General features: G+C 44.9%; 1 protein-coding gene across 2 annotated transcripts in view; it reads right to left on the bottom strand.

The window, feature by feature from the left end:
* LOC120989705 (transmembrane protease serine 11G-like) overlaps window positions 1-15,994 on the bottom strand; it is an 81,152-nt gene extending 65,158 nt beyond the window's left edge. Inside the window, exon 1 of one of the 2 annotated variants that reach the window (XM_040417969.1) lies at window positions 15,814-15,994. In XM_040417969.1, the coding sequence (XP_040273903.1) occupies window positions 15,814-15,836 (23 nt within the window). In that variant the 5' untranslated portion in view covers window positions 15,837-15,994. Of the gene's footprint in view, window positions 1-15,427; window positions 15,529-15,813 lie in introns of those variants that run through there. The other variant, XM_040417970.1, reaches the window with a different exon arrangement.
* Window positions 15,995-18,049: the final 2,055 nt, after the last annotated feature.

The following is an 18,049-nucleotide window of genomic DNA, read 5'->3' as shown; positions in this document are numbered from 1 at the left end:
TAATTTCTTTACTTCTATAATACATAGTAATACCTCCAAAAAATAGTTATTACTTTACATTCCCCATATGTCTACTTCATGTTTGGATCATTTTGGGAATGATATTTTATTTTTTGGGGATGTTACAAGGCTTAGAAGTTTAGAAGCAAATCTTGAAATTTTTCTGAAATTTTCAAAAACCCAATTTTTAGGGACCAGTTCAGGTCTGAAGTCACTTTGTGAGGCTTACATAATAGAAACCACCCAAAAACCACATTCTATAAACTACACCCCTCAAGGTATTTAAAACTGATTTTACAAACGTCGTTAACCCTTTAGGTGTTCCACAAGAATTAATGGAAAATAGAGATGCAATTTCAAAATTTCACTTTTTTGGCAGATTTTCCATTTTAATAATTTTTTTTCCAGTTACAAAGCAAGGGTTAACAGCCAAACCAAACTCAATATTTATGGCCCTGATTCTGTAGTTTACAGAAACGCCCTATATGTGGTCATAAACCGCTGTACGGGCACACGGCAGGGCGCAGAAGGAAAGGAATGCCATACGGTTTTGGAAGGCAGGTTTTTCTGGACTGGTTTTTGACACCATATCCCATTTGATGCACCCCTAGAGTAAAAAACTTCATAAAAGTGACCCCATCTAAGAAACTACTACCCCTCAAGGTATTCAAAACTGATTTTACAAGCATCGTTAACCCCTTAGTTTACAGAAACATATGTGGTCGTAAACCGCTGTACGGGCACACGGCAGGGCGCAGAAGGAAAGGAATGCTATACGGTTTTTGGAAGCCAGATTTTGCTGGACTGTTTTTTTTTTTACACCATGTCCCATTTGAAGCCCCCCTAATGCTCCCCTAGAGTAGAAACTCCAAAAAAGTGACCCCATTTTAGAAACTACGGGATAGGGTGGCAGAATTGTTGGTACTAGTTTAGGGTACATATGATTTTTGGTTGCTCTATATTACACTTTTTGTGAGGCAAGGTAACAAGAAATATGCTGTTTTGGCACCGTTTTTATTATTTGTTATTTACAAAATTCCTCTGACAGGTTAGATCATATGATATTTTTATAGACCAGGTTGTCACGGATGTGGCGATACCTAATATGTATTTTTTATGTAAGTTTTACACAATGATTTCTTTTTTTAAACAAAAAAAAACATGTTTTAGTGTTTCCATAGCCTGAGAGCCTTCATTTTTTCAGTTTTTGGGCGATTACCTTGGGTAGGGTATGATTTTTGCGGGATGAGATGACGGTTTTATTGGCACTATTTTGGGGTGCGGTGTGACTTTTTGATCGCTTGCTATTACACTTTTTGTGATGTAAAGTGACAAAAAATTGCTTTTTTTACACCTTTTTTATTTTTATTTTTTAACGGTATTCACCTGAGGGGTTAAGTCATGTGAAATTTTTATAGAGAAATTTATTACGGACGCTGCGATACCTAATATGTATTTTTTATGTAAGTTTTACACAATGATTTCTTTTTTGAAACAAAAAAAATCATGTTTTAGTGTCTCCATATTCTGAGAGCCATAGTTTTTTCAGTTTTTTGGGCGATTATCTTAGGTAGGGTCTCATTTTTTGCGGGATGAGATGATGGTTTGATTGGCACTATTTTGGGGTGCATATGACTTTTTGATTGCTTGCTATTACACTTTTTGTGATGTAAGGTGACAAAAGATGGTTTATTTAGCACAGTTTTTATCTTTTATTTTTTACGGTGTTCATCTCAGGGGTTAGGTCATGTGATAATTTCATAGAGCCGGTCGATACGGACGCGGCGATACCTAATATGTATACTTTTTTTATTTATGTAAGTTTTACACAATGATTTCTTTTTTGAAACAAAAAAAATCATGTTTTAGTGTCTCCATATTCTGAGCCATAGTTTTTTATTTTTTGGCGATTATCTTAGGTAGGGTTTCATTTTTTGCGGGATGAGATGATGGTTTTGATTGGTACTATTTTGGTGGGCAAACGCCTTTTTTGATCGCTTGCTGTTGTACTTTTTGTGATGTAAGGTGACAAAAAAATGGTTTATTTAGCACAGTTTTTATTTTTAATTTTTTATGGTGTTCATCTGAGGGGTTAGGTCATGTGATATGTTTATAGAGCCGGTTGATACGGACGCGGCGATGCCTAATATTTTTTTCCCCCAATTTTTTACCAATTTTTTTTTACTTTATTTAGGAAAAATGACATTTTTGTTTATTTTTACTTGAAACTTTTAATTTTTTGGGGGGGAACTTTATTTTTTCAACTTTTTTTTAACTTTATTTTTTGTCCCATATTGGGACTTCAACTTTTGGGGGTCTAATCCCTTTTACAATGCATTCCAATACTTCTGTATTGGAATGCATTGGCTGTATGAGTAATACAATGTGTATTACTCATACAGCTTCCGGCCTGTGAGATCCAGGGGGCTGGATCTCACAGGCTCGTCACCGGAAGGCAGCGCAGATGCCTAAGGAAGGCATTGCGCTGCCTTCCATGCCATCGGGTCCCCCCTACAGCCGCATGGGGACCTGATGGCACCGTCGTCCGCCGGATAAGGTAAAACCGCAAACCGCAGGTCTGAATTGACCTGCGGTTAGCGGCGATCGCCGATGCGGGGGGGTCACATGACCCCCCCGGCGTTGTAACAGAATGCCTGCTGAATGATTTCAGCGGACATCCTGTTCCGATTAACCCCCGTCACGCCGTAATGTAATTTTAAACTTAGGACGTACCAGTACGCCCTAGGTCCTTAAGGACTCGGCAAACATGGCGTACCGGTACGTCCTAAGTCCTTAAGAGGTTAAGTTGCCAGGTATTCAGGTCTCCCCCCTCTGAGCTGGTTTCAATCACAGCTTCAACTTGGAACTTGGGTCTGGCTGCAGCTTCCCCCGGTATGTGCTCAGCGCCACTAATGATTCTTCCACAGCCCCAGAAGGTTCTCCTAAACCTAAATCCACCTAAAAAGACAATGGGCCAGATTTACTAATGATGTCTGAGCCACAAATCTGTCTATAAAAAAAGGACGCAATTTGGCACCCATTAGCATATCTAGGGTTTCTACACTTTTTCCAACATACTTGGTGAGGTGGGGACTTAGCAGAAAGTGGACAGTACTTCACAGTAAAGGGTCCAGGCCTAAGATGTGCCATTTTGCACCAAAATTTTGGTGCAATTCTGGTGTAAAAATATGTCTCAGAGTCATAGTTGGTATAGAATCAGAGAAAAATGTTTATCCCTGCACCAGATTAATCATCCAGCCTGAGCCTCTCTAATAAATCTGGTGGAGGGCTAGACAGCCTGTCTAAGCTTATGCCATCTTTAGAGCTCATGCACACAAATGTGTGCCACCCATGCCATGCATTGGGTACCGCAATACACATGCACAATCCATGTGGCCGGCGCTGACAGATGCAGACCCATTCAACTTGAATGGGTTTGGGATCCGTCCGCACCGCAAGAAATAGAGTAGGTTCTATTCTTTTGCAATGTTGAGTCACAGACCGAAATGCCACGGAAGCACTGTGTAGTGCTTCTGTGGCCTTCTGCTCCATGCCTCCATGGAGTGCAACACCGGCACGGCCGGCACACATTCATGTTCATGAGCCCTCAAGGTGGCCATACACATTATACAGAAGTTGGTTGATGAACAAAAGATCCTTCCCTTACGTCCTACCAGCAGCACAGATGGGGTTAACTGCCCCCCGTGGACTGGTAGGGCCGGCGGAATTTTTAATGAGCCCAAAGAATAAACCAATAAAAGAACTCCATCTCCCATAAAGGGAGGGGTTCACCCCCCAGCCCACCGTGTTTTTTTCTGTCCTTTGGACAGGTGGACTGGCGAAGCTCTCCCTTCTTGGGACTTGGAGACCTGTATCAGCTGTCTGTTTGGTCTCTTTTTTTCACTGTTATGTCGGCGCTTAGGTCCACTAGTCTTAGCTACTATTGCGATACCTGGGCAAGGCGTTCCCCTTGGGGCATTGACTCCCCTCCTGGATACATCGGGTCTCCGATCCGGCGTGGATGGGTGCCGCCATGACCGGAAGTGACGCGCGGTTAGCTCGGCGTCACTTCCGGTTTTCCCACAGTTGTGGGGACCATATAAGGGCAATTAGATGCCGTTTCTTTACCCTGTATAGGTCTTTAGGACTTTAGCTTTGCAGGGACTCCTGGGGGAGGGTTAGTAACAGGCCCCTCCCCTGGGTGGAGCTGTTCACCTACATAAACTCCATGATAGCTTCATTCTGTCTCTGGCTGCGTTGCTTTTACAAGCTAGCTCCAGAGTCTCCTGTTTTCAGTGAGAGATATTGCTATCATCCGGTTTGCTAATTCAGCTTTATCAGTGTATCTGATTTTTTCCTCTGGTTCGTGCTCCTAAATTAATGGATGTTTTTTTCCATTACTTTTAGGAATGCTTTTAAATTTGTCTTTTTTATTTCAGCTATGGCCTCTCCCAGAGAGTCCGATCAGCTGCGGAAGTCAGCGACCAAGAGGAAACACCTGGCCTGTTACGACTGTAATACGCCTCTTGACGAGAGCTGCCCTTTTTCCAGGTGTGACAGCTGCCGTTCCGCCACTGCTACAGAACCTTCGATGCAGGACATGTACCGGTGGGCCAAAACTTATGTAGACGACTCCATTAAGGGGGTCGTACGTCTGCTTAATGAGAGGTTACCTATTCCCTCTCAAACCCCGATGGAGGTGGCCGCCCCCACTGATAGACCAATGCCCCTTTCGGTGGGGACGTCTTCCTCGGATGAGGAAGAATCGACTTCTTGTTTCTTTCCACCGGAAAAGACACAGAAGCTACTAAAGTCCATCAGGTCGGGGGACCATGATGTTGACGTAGGGGAGTCTTCCGATCCCGCCTGCTAGACCCAGCGGGTCTTTAAGGCAGATGAGACCCTTCTCTCTGTGATGCGCACAGAGTGGAAACAGCCGGAGAAAGGTCCAGTCCTTTCCAGGAAATTTAAGCTAATGTTCCCAATGGCTAAACCCTTAGTGGAATCATGGGGTTCCATCCCTAAGGTGGACATGGCGATTGCCAAGTTGTCCAGGCGCACTCTGGTTCCTGCAGATGATGGGTCTAGTCTGCAGGACCCTCTAGATAGGAGGGCAGAATGCACCCTAAGAAGGGGTTACTCAGCGGCCGCAGCCTCGGCCTCGACATCCATTGCTGCCACAGAGGTCTCTTCCTTTCTTAGATCTAAGCTAAATCAAATTCAGATGGATGTTGACCAAAGTGTCTCTCGGGATGATATCCTCGCCGCCTTCAAATCTGTCGACCTGGCTATGGATTTTCTATGTGACACATCCCAACTTCAGCTGAAATTGGCGGCCAAGACAATGGCTTTAGTGTCTGCTGCTAGGAGACCTCTTGTGGCTAAAGCCTTGGAATGCAGATAATGCATCCAAGTACAACCTCTGTGGGCTCCCCTTTGAACCGAATCGTCTATTTGGATCCGAATTAGACACTATTATGGAGGGTCTTTCAGACAAAAAGGGGAAGAGTCTCCCCCAACAGCCTTTTCGAGGCAGGGGTAGACAAGCTCGCGGGGGCCGACCAGGACAGCAGGCTGGACGTAGAGACTGGGGGGGGGCGTCTAGAAAGTTTTCTAGACGCTCCCGCAAACCCACCATGGAGGCAAAGCCCTCCTGACTATGGGCCTCTCAGAGGCTCTTGGATAAACCCTGCTACCCCTGTCGTTACGCCTCTAGATTTTCCCGTACCCCTCCCTCACCTCCCTGTAGGGGGGCCTCTTTTCTTCTTTAGACACGTATGGGCCCAGGAAGTCCTAGATCCCTGGGTCCAAAATATAGTAGCCACAGGCTATCTAATAGACCTTGTTTCTCTCCCCCCAGGAAGATTCATTGCTACGCGCAATTTTTCGCCGGCCAGGCAAAGGATCTTGGAGGCCTACATTCAGGACTACCTTTCCAAGGGAGCCCTGGAGGAGGTACCGGCAGGGGAGAAGGGTCTAGGGATTTATTCTCCAGTATTTCTGGTACCCAAAAAGACAGGAGATCTTCGGATGATCATAGATTTGAGATTCCTCAATCGTTTCGTAAGGAGAACCAGGTTCCGCATGGAAACCATAAGGTCAGTCAGCCACCTCCTCAATCCTGGGGACGTGATGGCTACTCTGGACCTCAAGGATGCTTACCTCCACATCCCGATCCATCCTTCCTCCCGGAAATTTCTCAGGATTGCGGTCCAGATGTCAGGAGTGTGCAGGCATTTTCAGTTTGCCGCCCTTCCCTTCGGAATCTCATCTGCCCCCCTGATCTTCACCAAGGTGGTAGTATCGGTAGTGGCAGCTTTGAGACTCCAGGGTCTGACCATTGTCCCTTACCTAGACGACTGGCTTCTTCTAGCCTCCTCAGTCCCTCTACTTTCCCATCATCTTCGAGTCGCAATTTCCTTTCTGCTCCGCCTAGGCTGGATTATCAACTGGCAGAAGTCGAACGTGAGCCCTTCAACTTCTATCCATTATCTAGGATTCATAATCAACTCTCTGGAGATGTCTCTCCAGTTGACGCCAGAAAGAAGAACGCGGATTCAGGACCTGGCAAGGTTCCTTTATGTACCACGACGAGTCTCTATACGGACCCTCATGAAGATGGTGGGGCTCATGTCAGCGGCTGCGGATGCAGTCCCTTGGGCTTTATGGCACCTCCGACCTCTTCAGTCGGAGGTCTTAAACAAATGGAATGGCAGCCCTACGGGCTAGATTCCCTGTGCTCCCTATCCAACCAAACCCGAAATTCCCTCAGGTGGTGGTTCCATCTGCCAGAAGGGAAGTCTATGACCCAACCAGTTTGGCTCATATTGACCACGGACGCGTCCCTTGTAGGCTGGGGCGCCCATTTAGACGGATCCCCAGTTCGGGGATCCTGGTCTCCTCAGGAGCGGCATCTTTCTTCGAATCTCCGCGAGATGCGTGCTATCCGGCTAGCCCTCCTTCACTTCGCCCCTCAGATTCGGGGCAAAGCAGTGAAAGTCCAGTCAGACAACATGACTGCTGTGCTTTATATAAACAAGCAGGGAGGCACAAGATCCTTACCCCTTCTTTCAGAGATTGGGGTAATTCTGCGGTGGGCAGAGCTGAACCTATCCCATCTATCTGCCACTCACATCCGAGGCTCCCTCAACATCATCGCGGACCGCCTAAGTCGCGGCTTACCGACCATGGAATGGGTCACTGCATCCGGAGATCTTCAAACAGTTAGTCCTCAGATGGGGGATGCCAGAGGTAGATCTCATGGCAACCAAGTTCAACGCCAAGGTACAGAGGTTCTGTTCCCTATGCAGGGAGGGACAACCTCCTGGCGATAGATGCTCTGACAATACCGTGGAGGTTCAGGCTGGCGTACATCTTCCCTCCTTTTTCCATGATTCGAGGTATTGATGAAAATCCGTCAGGATCAGGCCTCGGTAATAGCCATCATACCATTTTGGCCCAGGAGATCCTGGTTTACCCCAGCTCATTCAGATGAGTCGGGGACAATATTGGAGACTCCCCCTGAAGGCAGACCTGTGTCGTGGGACACTCATCTCTGCCCAGATCTGCCCAGATTCAAACCTGACAGCCTGGAGGTTGATCAGTCCCTTCCTAGAGTGGATGGGCTCTCTGAGTCGGTCCTGAGAACTCTATCGCATTCCAGAGCAGAGTCTACCAAGAAGGCCTACTCCCGGATCATGAGGATCTTCACCTCCTGGTGTAGCTCCAACCAGGTGGCGTCTGCAGATCCGCCCCTCGCAGCGATCTCACAATTCCTTCAGGATTGGATAGACAGAGGTCTCTCCCCGTCTACCCTGAAGGTCCAAGTTTTTGCCATTTCGGCCTGTCTTAACAGGCCATATTCTCGGGACCCGCTCATCAAACGCTTCCTTAAGGGAGCGGAAAGATTGAAGCCTACAATACTGAAACCCGTTCCTCAATGGGATTTGTCAGTCGTTCTCAGGGGGCTAGCATCCCCCCCCTTTGAACCCTTGGAGGAGGCAAACTTTAAATTCCTAACACTTAAAATGGTTTTTCTTCTGGCCATAACTTCGGCCAAAAGAATTTCGGAGCTGCAAGCCTTCTCCGCGCTATACCCATATACCATGTTCCTACAGGATAGGGTCCTTCTAAAATTTCTACCTTATTTTAGACCTAAAGTTCCAACTTTTCAAAATATCAATCAGGTAATCTCTCTACCTGTATTATTCTCTGCCTCCTCCTCTGATGTTCCAGTCCGACATCCACTGGATATATCGAGATGCCTCCAGATCTAATGTGGATAGATTCAAAGAATTCAGGATGGATGAAAATCTTTTTATCCTGTTTGCCGATAAGTTCTAAAGGCCGTAAGGGTCTAAAACAACTATTAGTCGCTGGGTCAAGGAAGCCATTAGGGAAGCTTTCACCTCCCAATCCTTAGATCCTCCGGAGTTTTGATGGGCCCATTCTACAAGGGCCGTAGCTACCTCTGTCGCGGAGAGAAGTCTTCTCCCCCTAGAGTTGATCTGTAAGGCAGCTTCCCGGAGCCCCGAATCTACCTTCATCTCCCATTATAGGATTTATGCTAAGGTATCAGAGTTTTCGGCCTTGGGCAGACAGTCCTTACTGCTGCCTAGGCATTAGGAGACCCTCCCTAGGGGATTCTTCTTGCTATCTCCCCATCTGTGCTGCTGGTAGGACTTAAGCGATCGTAATTTCTAACGATAATTTGTTTTCCCTTAGTCATAACAGCAGCACACAAGATTTCCCACCCTAAACATATTTTTCTTGTTATAGACACGGTGGGCTGGGGAGTGAACACCTCCCTTTAGGGGAGCTGGAGTTCTTTATATTGGTTTTTCTTTTGGGCTCATTAAAAATTCCGCCTGTCCTACCAGTCCACGGGGGGCAGTTAACCCCATCTGTGCTGCTGTTAGGACTAAGGTAAAACAAATTATCGTTAGAAATTAACGATTCTGGGAACCGTTTTTTTCAAAGAAAGATCTTTAATTCATGAATGAAAGGATCTTTTTTTCTGAGCATCGGACAAAAATATAAATACGGCTGACTTCCTTTCAAACAATAATGGTTTGTCAACAGTCGGCTAAAATAGATCGGTTTTATTGTTAAATTCAACCGCGAACGATTCATTTGATTGAAATCGTCAGTTTTTATCAACTTTAGATTAATGTGTATGGCCACTGTGGCAGTGGAGCTGCCAGAGGGCCATTAAAATATTTAAAATATTTAAAATAGTTTTTCCTCTGCAGAAGCTAGGCTGGTAATTAAGATAATTATCAGCCAGCTGAGTAGCTCAGGTAAATGTGGGCTGAGCTCCTCAATCAGGGGCTCCCGGTCTTGGGAAGAAACAGGCTGCGCCAAGCAGGGGGCGTACATAGAACTCACTGGGCCCCATAGCAGAATCTAAATTGGGGCCCCCATTCCCCTTTTATAGCTTATCCCACTACCCATTCCAGGCCTCTCCCTTTGTTCCATGAACTATTCTTGCTGATGCGTTTGTAATTTATGCCATCAGGCCGGATTGGAATTACAAAACAGCCCTGGCACACAAAAGAGGTATAATAGATTGCTGTGTGTACAGTGTATATTGTATATTCCATAGTGTACTGATATGTTAGGTACAGGGTGTGTACATGTATATAGTATATACAATGGTGTAATATGTGAGGTACAAGGTATAATGGGATGTCAGTGTGTACAGATATATTGTATATACAGCCTGTACTGACATGTGAGGTACGAGGTACTGTATAAATAGATGCAGTTTGTACAGGTATATAGTAAATACAGCAGTGTACTGATATGTGAGGTACGAGTTATAATATATGCAGTGTGTACAGGTAGATAGTATATACAGTAGTGTAATATGTGAGGTACAAGGTATAATGGATGCAGTGTGTACAGATATATTGTATATACAGCCTGTACTGACATGTGAGGTACGAGGTACTGTATAATAGATGCAGTGTGTACAGGTATATAGTAAATACCGCAGTGTATTGACAGCTCGTACCTCACATATCAGTACGCTGCTGTATATACAATATATCTGTACACACTTCATCTATTATACCTCATACCTACCATATCAGTACATTGCTGTATATACAATATATCTGTACACATTGCATCTATAATACTGTGCAATATATGCAGTGTGTGTATATGTGTGTGTATATATATATATATATATATATATATACAGAGCAGTGTATTGATGTGAGACATACAAGGTATAATACTGTAGATGCAGTGTTTACAGAAATATGTGGTCAGTTATATATTATGGTCACTGTGTGTCAGGTACCTGAGTTAGTGGTCACTGTAACTGTCTGAAGTATTATACATGAGTGAGCAATGAGTAAAAACAGGGTGGGGGGGGGGGGGGTAAATGACGAGAAGTGGAGGACCTCCTCTTACCACTCCATTCCAGTCCAGTCTGTATGAATCAATGCAGAGCTGATTGGGATCTTCTAATACTTGCTGTTAGGGGTTGAAGGACCTGTGATGACGTCATCACAGGTCCTGGCAGATGTACCTTTCAAACCTAGGAACTACACAATTTTTGGTGCAGTTCCTTTGCTAGATTCTGCAGGACCTGTGATGTTGAAGATGATGTCATCACAGGTCCTGGCAGAATGCCACTGTTCTAACCAGGGGGGGAACTAACAATTTACACTTGCAGTCACTTACAGGTCCTGTGATAGCGTCATTCAAAGGTCCTTTCGCTCTTAAAGATAGACAGGAGCAATTGGATTTGGGGGCGGGGCCATCTCCTTCACTTCGGGCCCCCTCTTTCTCACACGGGCCCCATAGCAGCTCCGTGGTCTGCCTATATGGTAGGTACGCCACTGGCACCAAGGCCTGTGGGAGCCAGGGCCCTCTAACCCTGTGTAGGGTAAGCACTGTGTTGTGTTTTGGGGAGCTGGGTGGTAGACCCAGATCCCGATAGAGAGGGAGAACTACTGTGCAGTCCATGGCCAGACGGTCGAGGATTTGTGTTTATGATTTGTTTGGTCTGCTGTTAAAGTACCAATAAAGCTGGTTGTGGCTAGTTTGCACCCAAATCTGCAGTGCTGGAGTGGCTTCTTGAGGTGTGCCAACCGTCTAAGGTGAGAAGATGGTGATATTTGAGCGCTAAATGACCCCAAGATATCACACCACCTTTAGGATTAGTAGATTTGGGTCAGTGCACTTAGCCTATACTGCTTCAGTGGTGGCCTGCACAAAGCATGGCAAACCAACTGTCACGCTTCGGTGTGGGAGGGAAACGCCACACCGAGCATAAGAGGGAAGGGGGAATCAGGGAATCTGGCCTGAGAACTAGGGAAGGAATATGGACACCTCCTAGTAAAACCCTAACCAAAATCCTGTCTACCAGTATGAACAGACCCCAGAGGTAGGTGTGTTCATACGCAGGAACACCTACAGTCCTATCTAGCCCTATAGGACCCTGGTACTAATGGCAGGGACGAGACTACCTGTTCCTCCAAAAGGAAGGGCGAACAGGAGTCTCCTACAGGCCTTATACAAACAATAGGGAAATGCAACACACAGAACCCAAACAAAATACAAAAGGGAAAAGAAAGACTTAACTTCAAAGGGGCTATGGAAGTACCAGGAACTCCGCCGAGATCTACACACCAGCTCTCCACAACTGAAACTGAAGCTGAAGCTATAAACTGCACAGCATTGTGGGACAAGCAACAATAAATAAGGAAGGTTAAATAACCACATTAGCAACACCTGAGGCAAGGGGTGTGGCCATTATTAGAAACAACACAGATGCCTATTAATCCACAGGGAAAACCTGTCAGATCAAACCACGCGTTGCCAGTCTCACCGATCTCCTGCCACTTGTCGCGGGAACGTCCGTGACACCAACTTCTTCCACAGCCATGCTTCCCTAGTCCCAGACTATCAAGCAGTCACTTGTTAGCTTACCATCTGCTCCAGGACTTTTCTAAGCAAAGAAACCAAACTTCTCCACTCCAGAAAATCATCCACACGCACCAAGTGACTTTCTGCACAGCTTCTCCTCAGGCCCTGCATCATACCTCTCAGCCTCTGGTCCACGACTAACTCCACAATGGACAAAGCGTTAATGCAGGCCCAACATTTCTTCTCCTAATAACAAAGCCCCTTGCCCCTAATTCACAGCATCTTTCCAGATCTTTACAGGCTGCTCAGATGACATTGGCTCCTTACTTTTGCAGCGCATATCCATACTGTGTCCCTGGAAATAACACATACAGTGCCCCCTGAATAAACCTATGCCCTACACTAAAAAACTTTGCCCCATGCTATGCCTCCTAAATAAAATCATGCCCTCACCATGTCCCCTGAAAAACACTATGCTCCCCACTGTGCTACCTGTATGCTCCACTATGCTCCACATTTTGCTTTTTGAAGAAAAAAAAATAGCTTACGCTGTGCCTCTTGAAAAAACAACAGTACTACACCCAACACAGTGTTATTGAATAAAACTATCTCCCCCTGTGTTTCCTGAATAAAACTATGCTCCACACTGTGTCAGCTGAAAAAACGATGTCCATGCTATACCCCAAAACACCCCAACCCCACCACCAAATCAACTATGCCCCACACTGTGTCACCTGAAAATAATATGTCCCATGCTGGAGCCCTCAGAATAAAACTATGCCCCGAACTGTGTCCACTTAATAAAACTATGCCCCACAATGTGGCCCCTTAATAAATACATACCCCACGCTATGGCCCTGAATAAACTATGCACCACGCTGTACCCCGGAATAAACTATGCTCCACGCTGTTCGCCTAAATAAACTATTCTCCCTGCTGTGCTCCTGAATAAACTATGCCCCACACTATGCTTCTGAATAAACTATACTCCACGCTGTGCTCCTGAATAAACTATGCCCCACGCTGTGCTCCTGAGAAAACTATGCCCCACGCTGTGCTCCTGAATAAACTATGCCCCACGCTGTGCTCCTGAATAAACTATGCCCCACGCTGTGCTCCTGAATAAACTATGCCCCAAGCTGTGCTCCTGAATAAACTATGCCCCACGCTGTGCTCTTGAATAAACTATGCCCCACGCTGTGCTCCTGAATAAACTATGCTCCGTTCTGTGCTCCTGAATAAACTGTACCCCACGCTGTCCTCCTAAATAAACTATGCCCCATGCTGTGCTCCTGAGTAAACTGTACCCCATGCTGTCCTCCTGAAAAAACTATGCACCATGCTGTACCCCAGAATAAACAATGCTCCACGCTGTTCACCTGAATAAACTATTCTCCCTGCTGTGCTCCTAAATAAACTATGCCCCACGCTGTGCTTCTGAATAAACTATACCCCACGCTGTGCTTCTGAATAAACTATGCCCCACGCTGTGCTTCTGAATAAACTATACCCCACGCTGTGCTCCTGAGTAAACATTGCCTCACGCTGTGCTCCTGAATAAACTATGCCCCACGCTGTGCTCCTGAATAAACTATGCCCCACGCTGTGCTCCTGAATAAACTATGCCCCACGCTGTGCTCCTGAATAAACTATGCCCCACGCTGTGCTCCTGAATAAACTATGCCCCACGCTGTGCTCCTGAATAAACTATACCCCACGCTGTCCTCCTGAATAAACTATGTCCCACGCTGTGCTTCTAAATATAATATACTCCACCCTGTGCTCCTGAATAAAATTATGCTCCACACTGTGCTCCTGAGTAAGCTATGCTCCATGCTGTGCTCCTAAATAAACTATGCTCCACATTGTGCCCATTAATAAACTATGCTCTATGCTCTGCTCCTGAACAAACTATGCTCCACGCTGTGCTCCTGAACAAACTATGCTCCACGCTGTGCTCCTGAACAAACTATGCTCCACGCTGTGCTCCTGAACAAACTATGCTCCACGCTGTGCTCCTGAATAAACTATGCTACATGCTGTGCTCCTGAATAAACTATGCTCCAAACTGTACTTCTGAATAATCTGTGTTCCATGTTGTGCTCCTGAATTATCTATGCTCCATGTTCCATGTTGTACTCCTGAATAAAATTCTGCTTCACATTGTGCACCAAAATAAACTATGTACCATACTGTGCTCCTGAATAAAATTATGTTCCATGCTGAATCCTGAATAAACTATACTCTACACCAGGGAAGCTCAACCAGCGGCCCTCCAACTGTTGCAAAACTACAAATTAATCCTAGCATGCACTAATAGCTGTAGGCTGTCCAGGCATGCTGGGAGTTGTAGTTTTGCAACAGCTGGAGGGCCGCAGGTTGAGCATTCCTGCTCCACACTGTTTTCCTGAATAAGCTATATTTTCAAAAAGCCATTTGGCCACTAAAACCCATTTTACATTTATCACTCAGGGTTCCTTTCCCTATTTATCTTTATTCCCTCACTGATCAAATAAACTCTAAAGCTAATAATTAAAAGACCCTGTCTGCTGCTTTGTTTTGCTAGCACATCTATCAGCTTGGGATGAAGTTGGTGCACACAACTATCTATCCCTATGATGCTCTCAGATACTGTGGTGTACTTATAGTTGTATTCCTGTGTAACAAGCTTGCGGCTAGTGACAGATTAAAACTGCTAGACACTGCCCTGATATGTTTCGCCAGAGCCCTGGTATCCTCAGGGATTTAGGGCAATGAAAATATAACCATAACCCAACATTTATTAGGGTCAATTTGAATTGCATCCTGAATAAGCTATGCTCCACGCTGTGCCCCTGAATTAAATTATTCTCCACACTATGCTCCTGAATAAACTGCCCCATGCTGTGCTCCTGAATAAAATTATGCTCCACGCTGTGCTCCTCAATAAACTATGCTCTACACTGTGTTCCTGAATGAAATTATGCTCTACACTGTGCTCCTGAATGAAATTTTGCTCATGATGTGCCCCAGAATTAAAATATGCCCCACATTGTGCCCACTGAATAAAATATGCCCTATGCTGAGCTTGTGAGTAAATATATGTCACACATTGTGGCCCCCCATTAAAATATGGGCCCTACAATGTACCCCTGATTTATATACAGCCCCCACATTTTGCCCTTGATTAAAATATGGCAACAACTTTTTCAACCTGAATAAACTATGTCACCCCACATGGTGCCCCTTGTTAATATATGGCCCTCACACGGTCTCTCCTGATTATAATATGGCTATCACACTGTGCCCCCTGACTAATGACATGGATACAATTGAATCCAAAGCAGGCAGCCCTAACCATCTAATGCAGGAAGCCCTTAGTCCGTCAGATAACCATCTAGTTCATGACTAGAACAGTTAACATGCAAATATTTTTAAAGAATGCATCCTTGGACCATAAACAGTACTGGACAGCATAAGGATCACCCCCTTGTAGGCAAATATGTACACAACATTGTAAGATAACACTGCCTAACTACATTTGCTGTATAATGTCATTCAATACCTTTAAAGAGGTTTTCTAGGATTCAAATATTGATGGCCTATCCTCAGTATAGGCCATCAACATCAAATCGGTTGGAGTCCGACCACCATCTCCATCCACTAGATATTAGAAGGAACTCTGTAGTTCTGTTTCCAGAGCCAGAGCTACTCCTAAACAGCTGAATGGCAGGAATGTGGAGAGTTGGACCCCTGCTGATCTGACAATGATTACCTATTCTGAGGATAGACCATCAATATAAAAGTCCTGGAAAACCTTTAAGCAAGTTGCCTGAAGGCCACAGATGTCTACATCTCATACAGAATAATGAAAAGCATACAGATCGGAGGTTCTGTGCCGTATGAAATGCTCAGCTTTCTTCTATCGACTTGGCATCAAATACTACTTACCTGGAAGATGTATGTGCTTCCATGTTCCTTCGTTGTTATCGTTGCTGTAATGATTATGCTGTTACGAACTTTTCATTGGTATGAGAAAGTTCTTTAACTATTCTGAGCTCAAGGGTTGGACAATCCTTAACTAAGCAATTAAGCAAACAAAAATGTGCTTAGCCTCAAACTTGTCCGACTGGTCCTAATACTGTGCGCAAAACAGAAAATAGTATTGACTTAATATTATACCTACTTCCTCAATTAAACTTCTTGCAACAGAAGAAATTATTTGGAAGGCAGTGTTGGGACACGTGGGAGTATCTGAGTAGCTGGAACATGATTAGCGTTTCCACGTAGTGTACATGGCTTTTGTAAATTGAAAGTCTGAGGTGCTGCAGAGGTATAGTAGTGTAGCTTTCCTTGAAAAGCTGGGCACAGGCTGTCCCACAACTGGGACCCTCAACAGTCAGCATACATCTGTGGAGTAACCTAGCAGGAAATGCGCAAGAGCACCACCCCAAGGTTAAATAAAGCATTACAAAACTTGGGCAGGTGGAGGTGGTTAGCACATACAAGGGAGAGTGCTTGGAAGACAAATTGGATTACTATTACCTGTGCTGTGTTCAAGAAAGGTCAGTGGAAAATGAGGTCCTTTGGAGTGTCTACTGAACTCCCCTGGACTGTCTATCAGTCTGTTGTCGCTATTACTACTTTTTACATTGTAGTATGCTGGGGAATCAACATAAGTGCACTGATCAAGCTGGACAAACTGATAAAGACGACTGGCTTGGAGGTAGGAGTCAAACTAGACACTCTGGAAGTCGTGGCAGAAAAATGGACACTTAAAAGGGTTTTCCGTGATTTTTTTTAATTAATGACCTATACTCTTTATCTGTATCTGTCATCAGTATCTGATCGGTGGGGGTCCAACACTCGGGACCCCCAACGATCAGCTGTTTGAGAACGTACTCTGGTTAGTGCCACAGTTTTCAGCATCTTCTGAAGCACAGTTCTGTACATTGTAGAGGAGAGAGATCCAGGGGATAGGTCATCACTATTAAAATCTTTAAAAAGCTGCTGCCCCTTATGGATAATACCTCACACCCCTTTTGTGGACAAACAGAGAAGCATGTTCAACAGAAGACTGATACAGCTGCAATGTACTAAAGAGTATCATGCAAGGTCGTCTACAAGGAGTCTTCTTATTTTCAGGGCTACTACTGATCTCCTGTTACATGAGCTCTGCTAAGCTACATCTTACCCTATGTAACTAATTCATATTGTCATTTATACTATTATGATGCTACCTTTTAATATCAGGATCAGTATGTTATGTTATGTTATGTTATACACAGATCTCCATAGCAAAATGTAGTATGCCCACCCCTGCCTCACCCAGTTTCCCAGTTCGTGTCTGATCCGCATTTTTTGCAGATCCAAAACAGACTAGTCCTCCCAAAAAACAGCACACGGAAGATAACTATGTGCTGTCTGCATCCATGCGGCCAGGCCGCAAATGATAGATCATGCCCTATTCTTGTCTGTTTTGCGTACAAGAATATTTTATTTTACAGTGGATCCTGCTAAAATAGCAGGATGCACACTGACTGCACCAGTATTGTGTGGATCTGCAATTTGCAGACCACAAAACTGATATGGTCGTGTACAGGAGGCCTTATTGTCAAACACTCCCAGGCAATGCAAAATGCAAAGGAAGCGTAAAGGAATTTTCCCATCTAAACATTTATGACACATCACTAGAATATATATATAGGCATCTGCAGCGTTCCCTCTATTCACTACAATGGGACTAAAGAAAATGGCCAAGAAAGCTCTAAGATATAATGGTGAATGGAGGGTGGTCTTGCATGTGCAGCTACTCTGCCTACACTTCAGAGGCCCTGTTCTAGAGAGGAGGGACCCACATCTATTTCACATTTGCATACCTGCAATAGAGGCAGACAACATGACTACTAAGGGGCCAAAGGGAGGCGGGGGCCCACACAAATCTTGTTCTTCTCTTCCCTGAGTGAAAACATGCATTTTCACGCAGCCGCCACTACGGGGAGCTCAATGCAAAATGATTATTACAACTTCCATGGTAGTTGTATTAATTCCTGTTCACTGAGCTCCCCCTAGTGGTGGCTGCAGGCAGCCTGCTAGCTTTTTAATAGAAGAGAGGGAGGAGATTTATGTTTTCTGGTATAAATACATTGAGAAATATGGGACTCAGAATTAGCGCCATATATTTAAA

This window comes from Bufo bufo, chromosome 2 (assembly GCF_905171765.1).
Source record: "Bufo bufo chromosome 2, aBufBuf1.1, whole genome shotgun sequence".
Lineage (NCBI taxonomy): Eukaryota > Metazoa > Chordata > Amphibia > Anura > Bufonidae > Bufo > Bufo bufo.
Note: the sequence above shows the minus strand (reverse complement) of the source record. Positions and strands in the feature narration are given on the sequence as shown.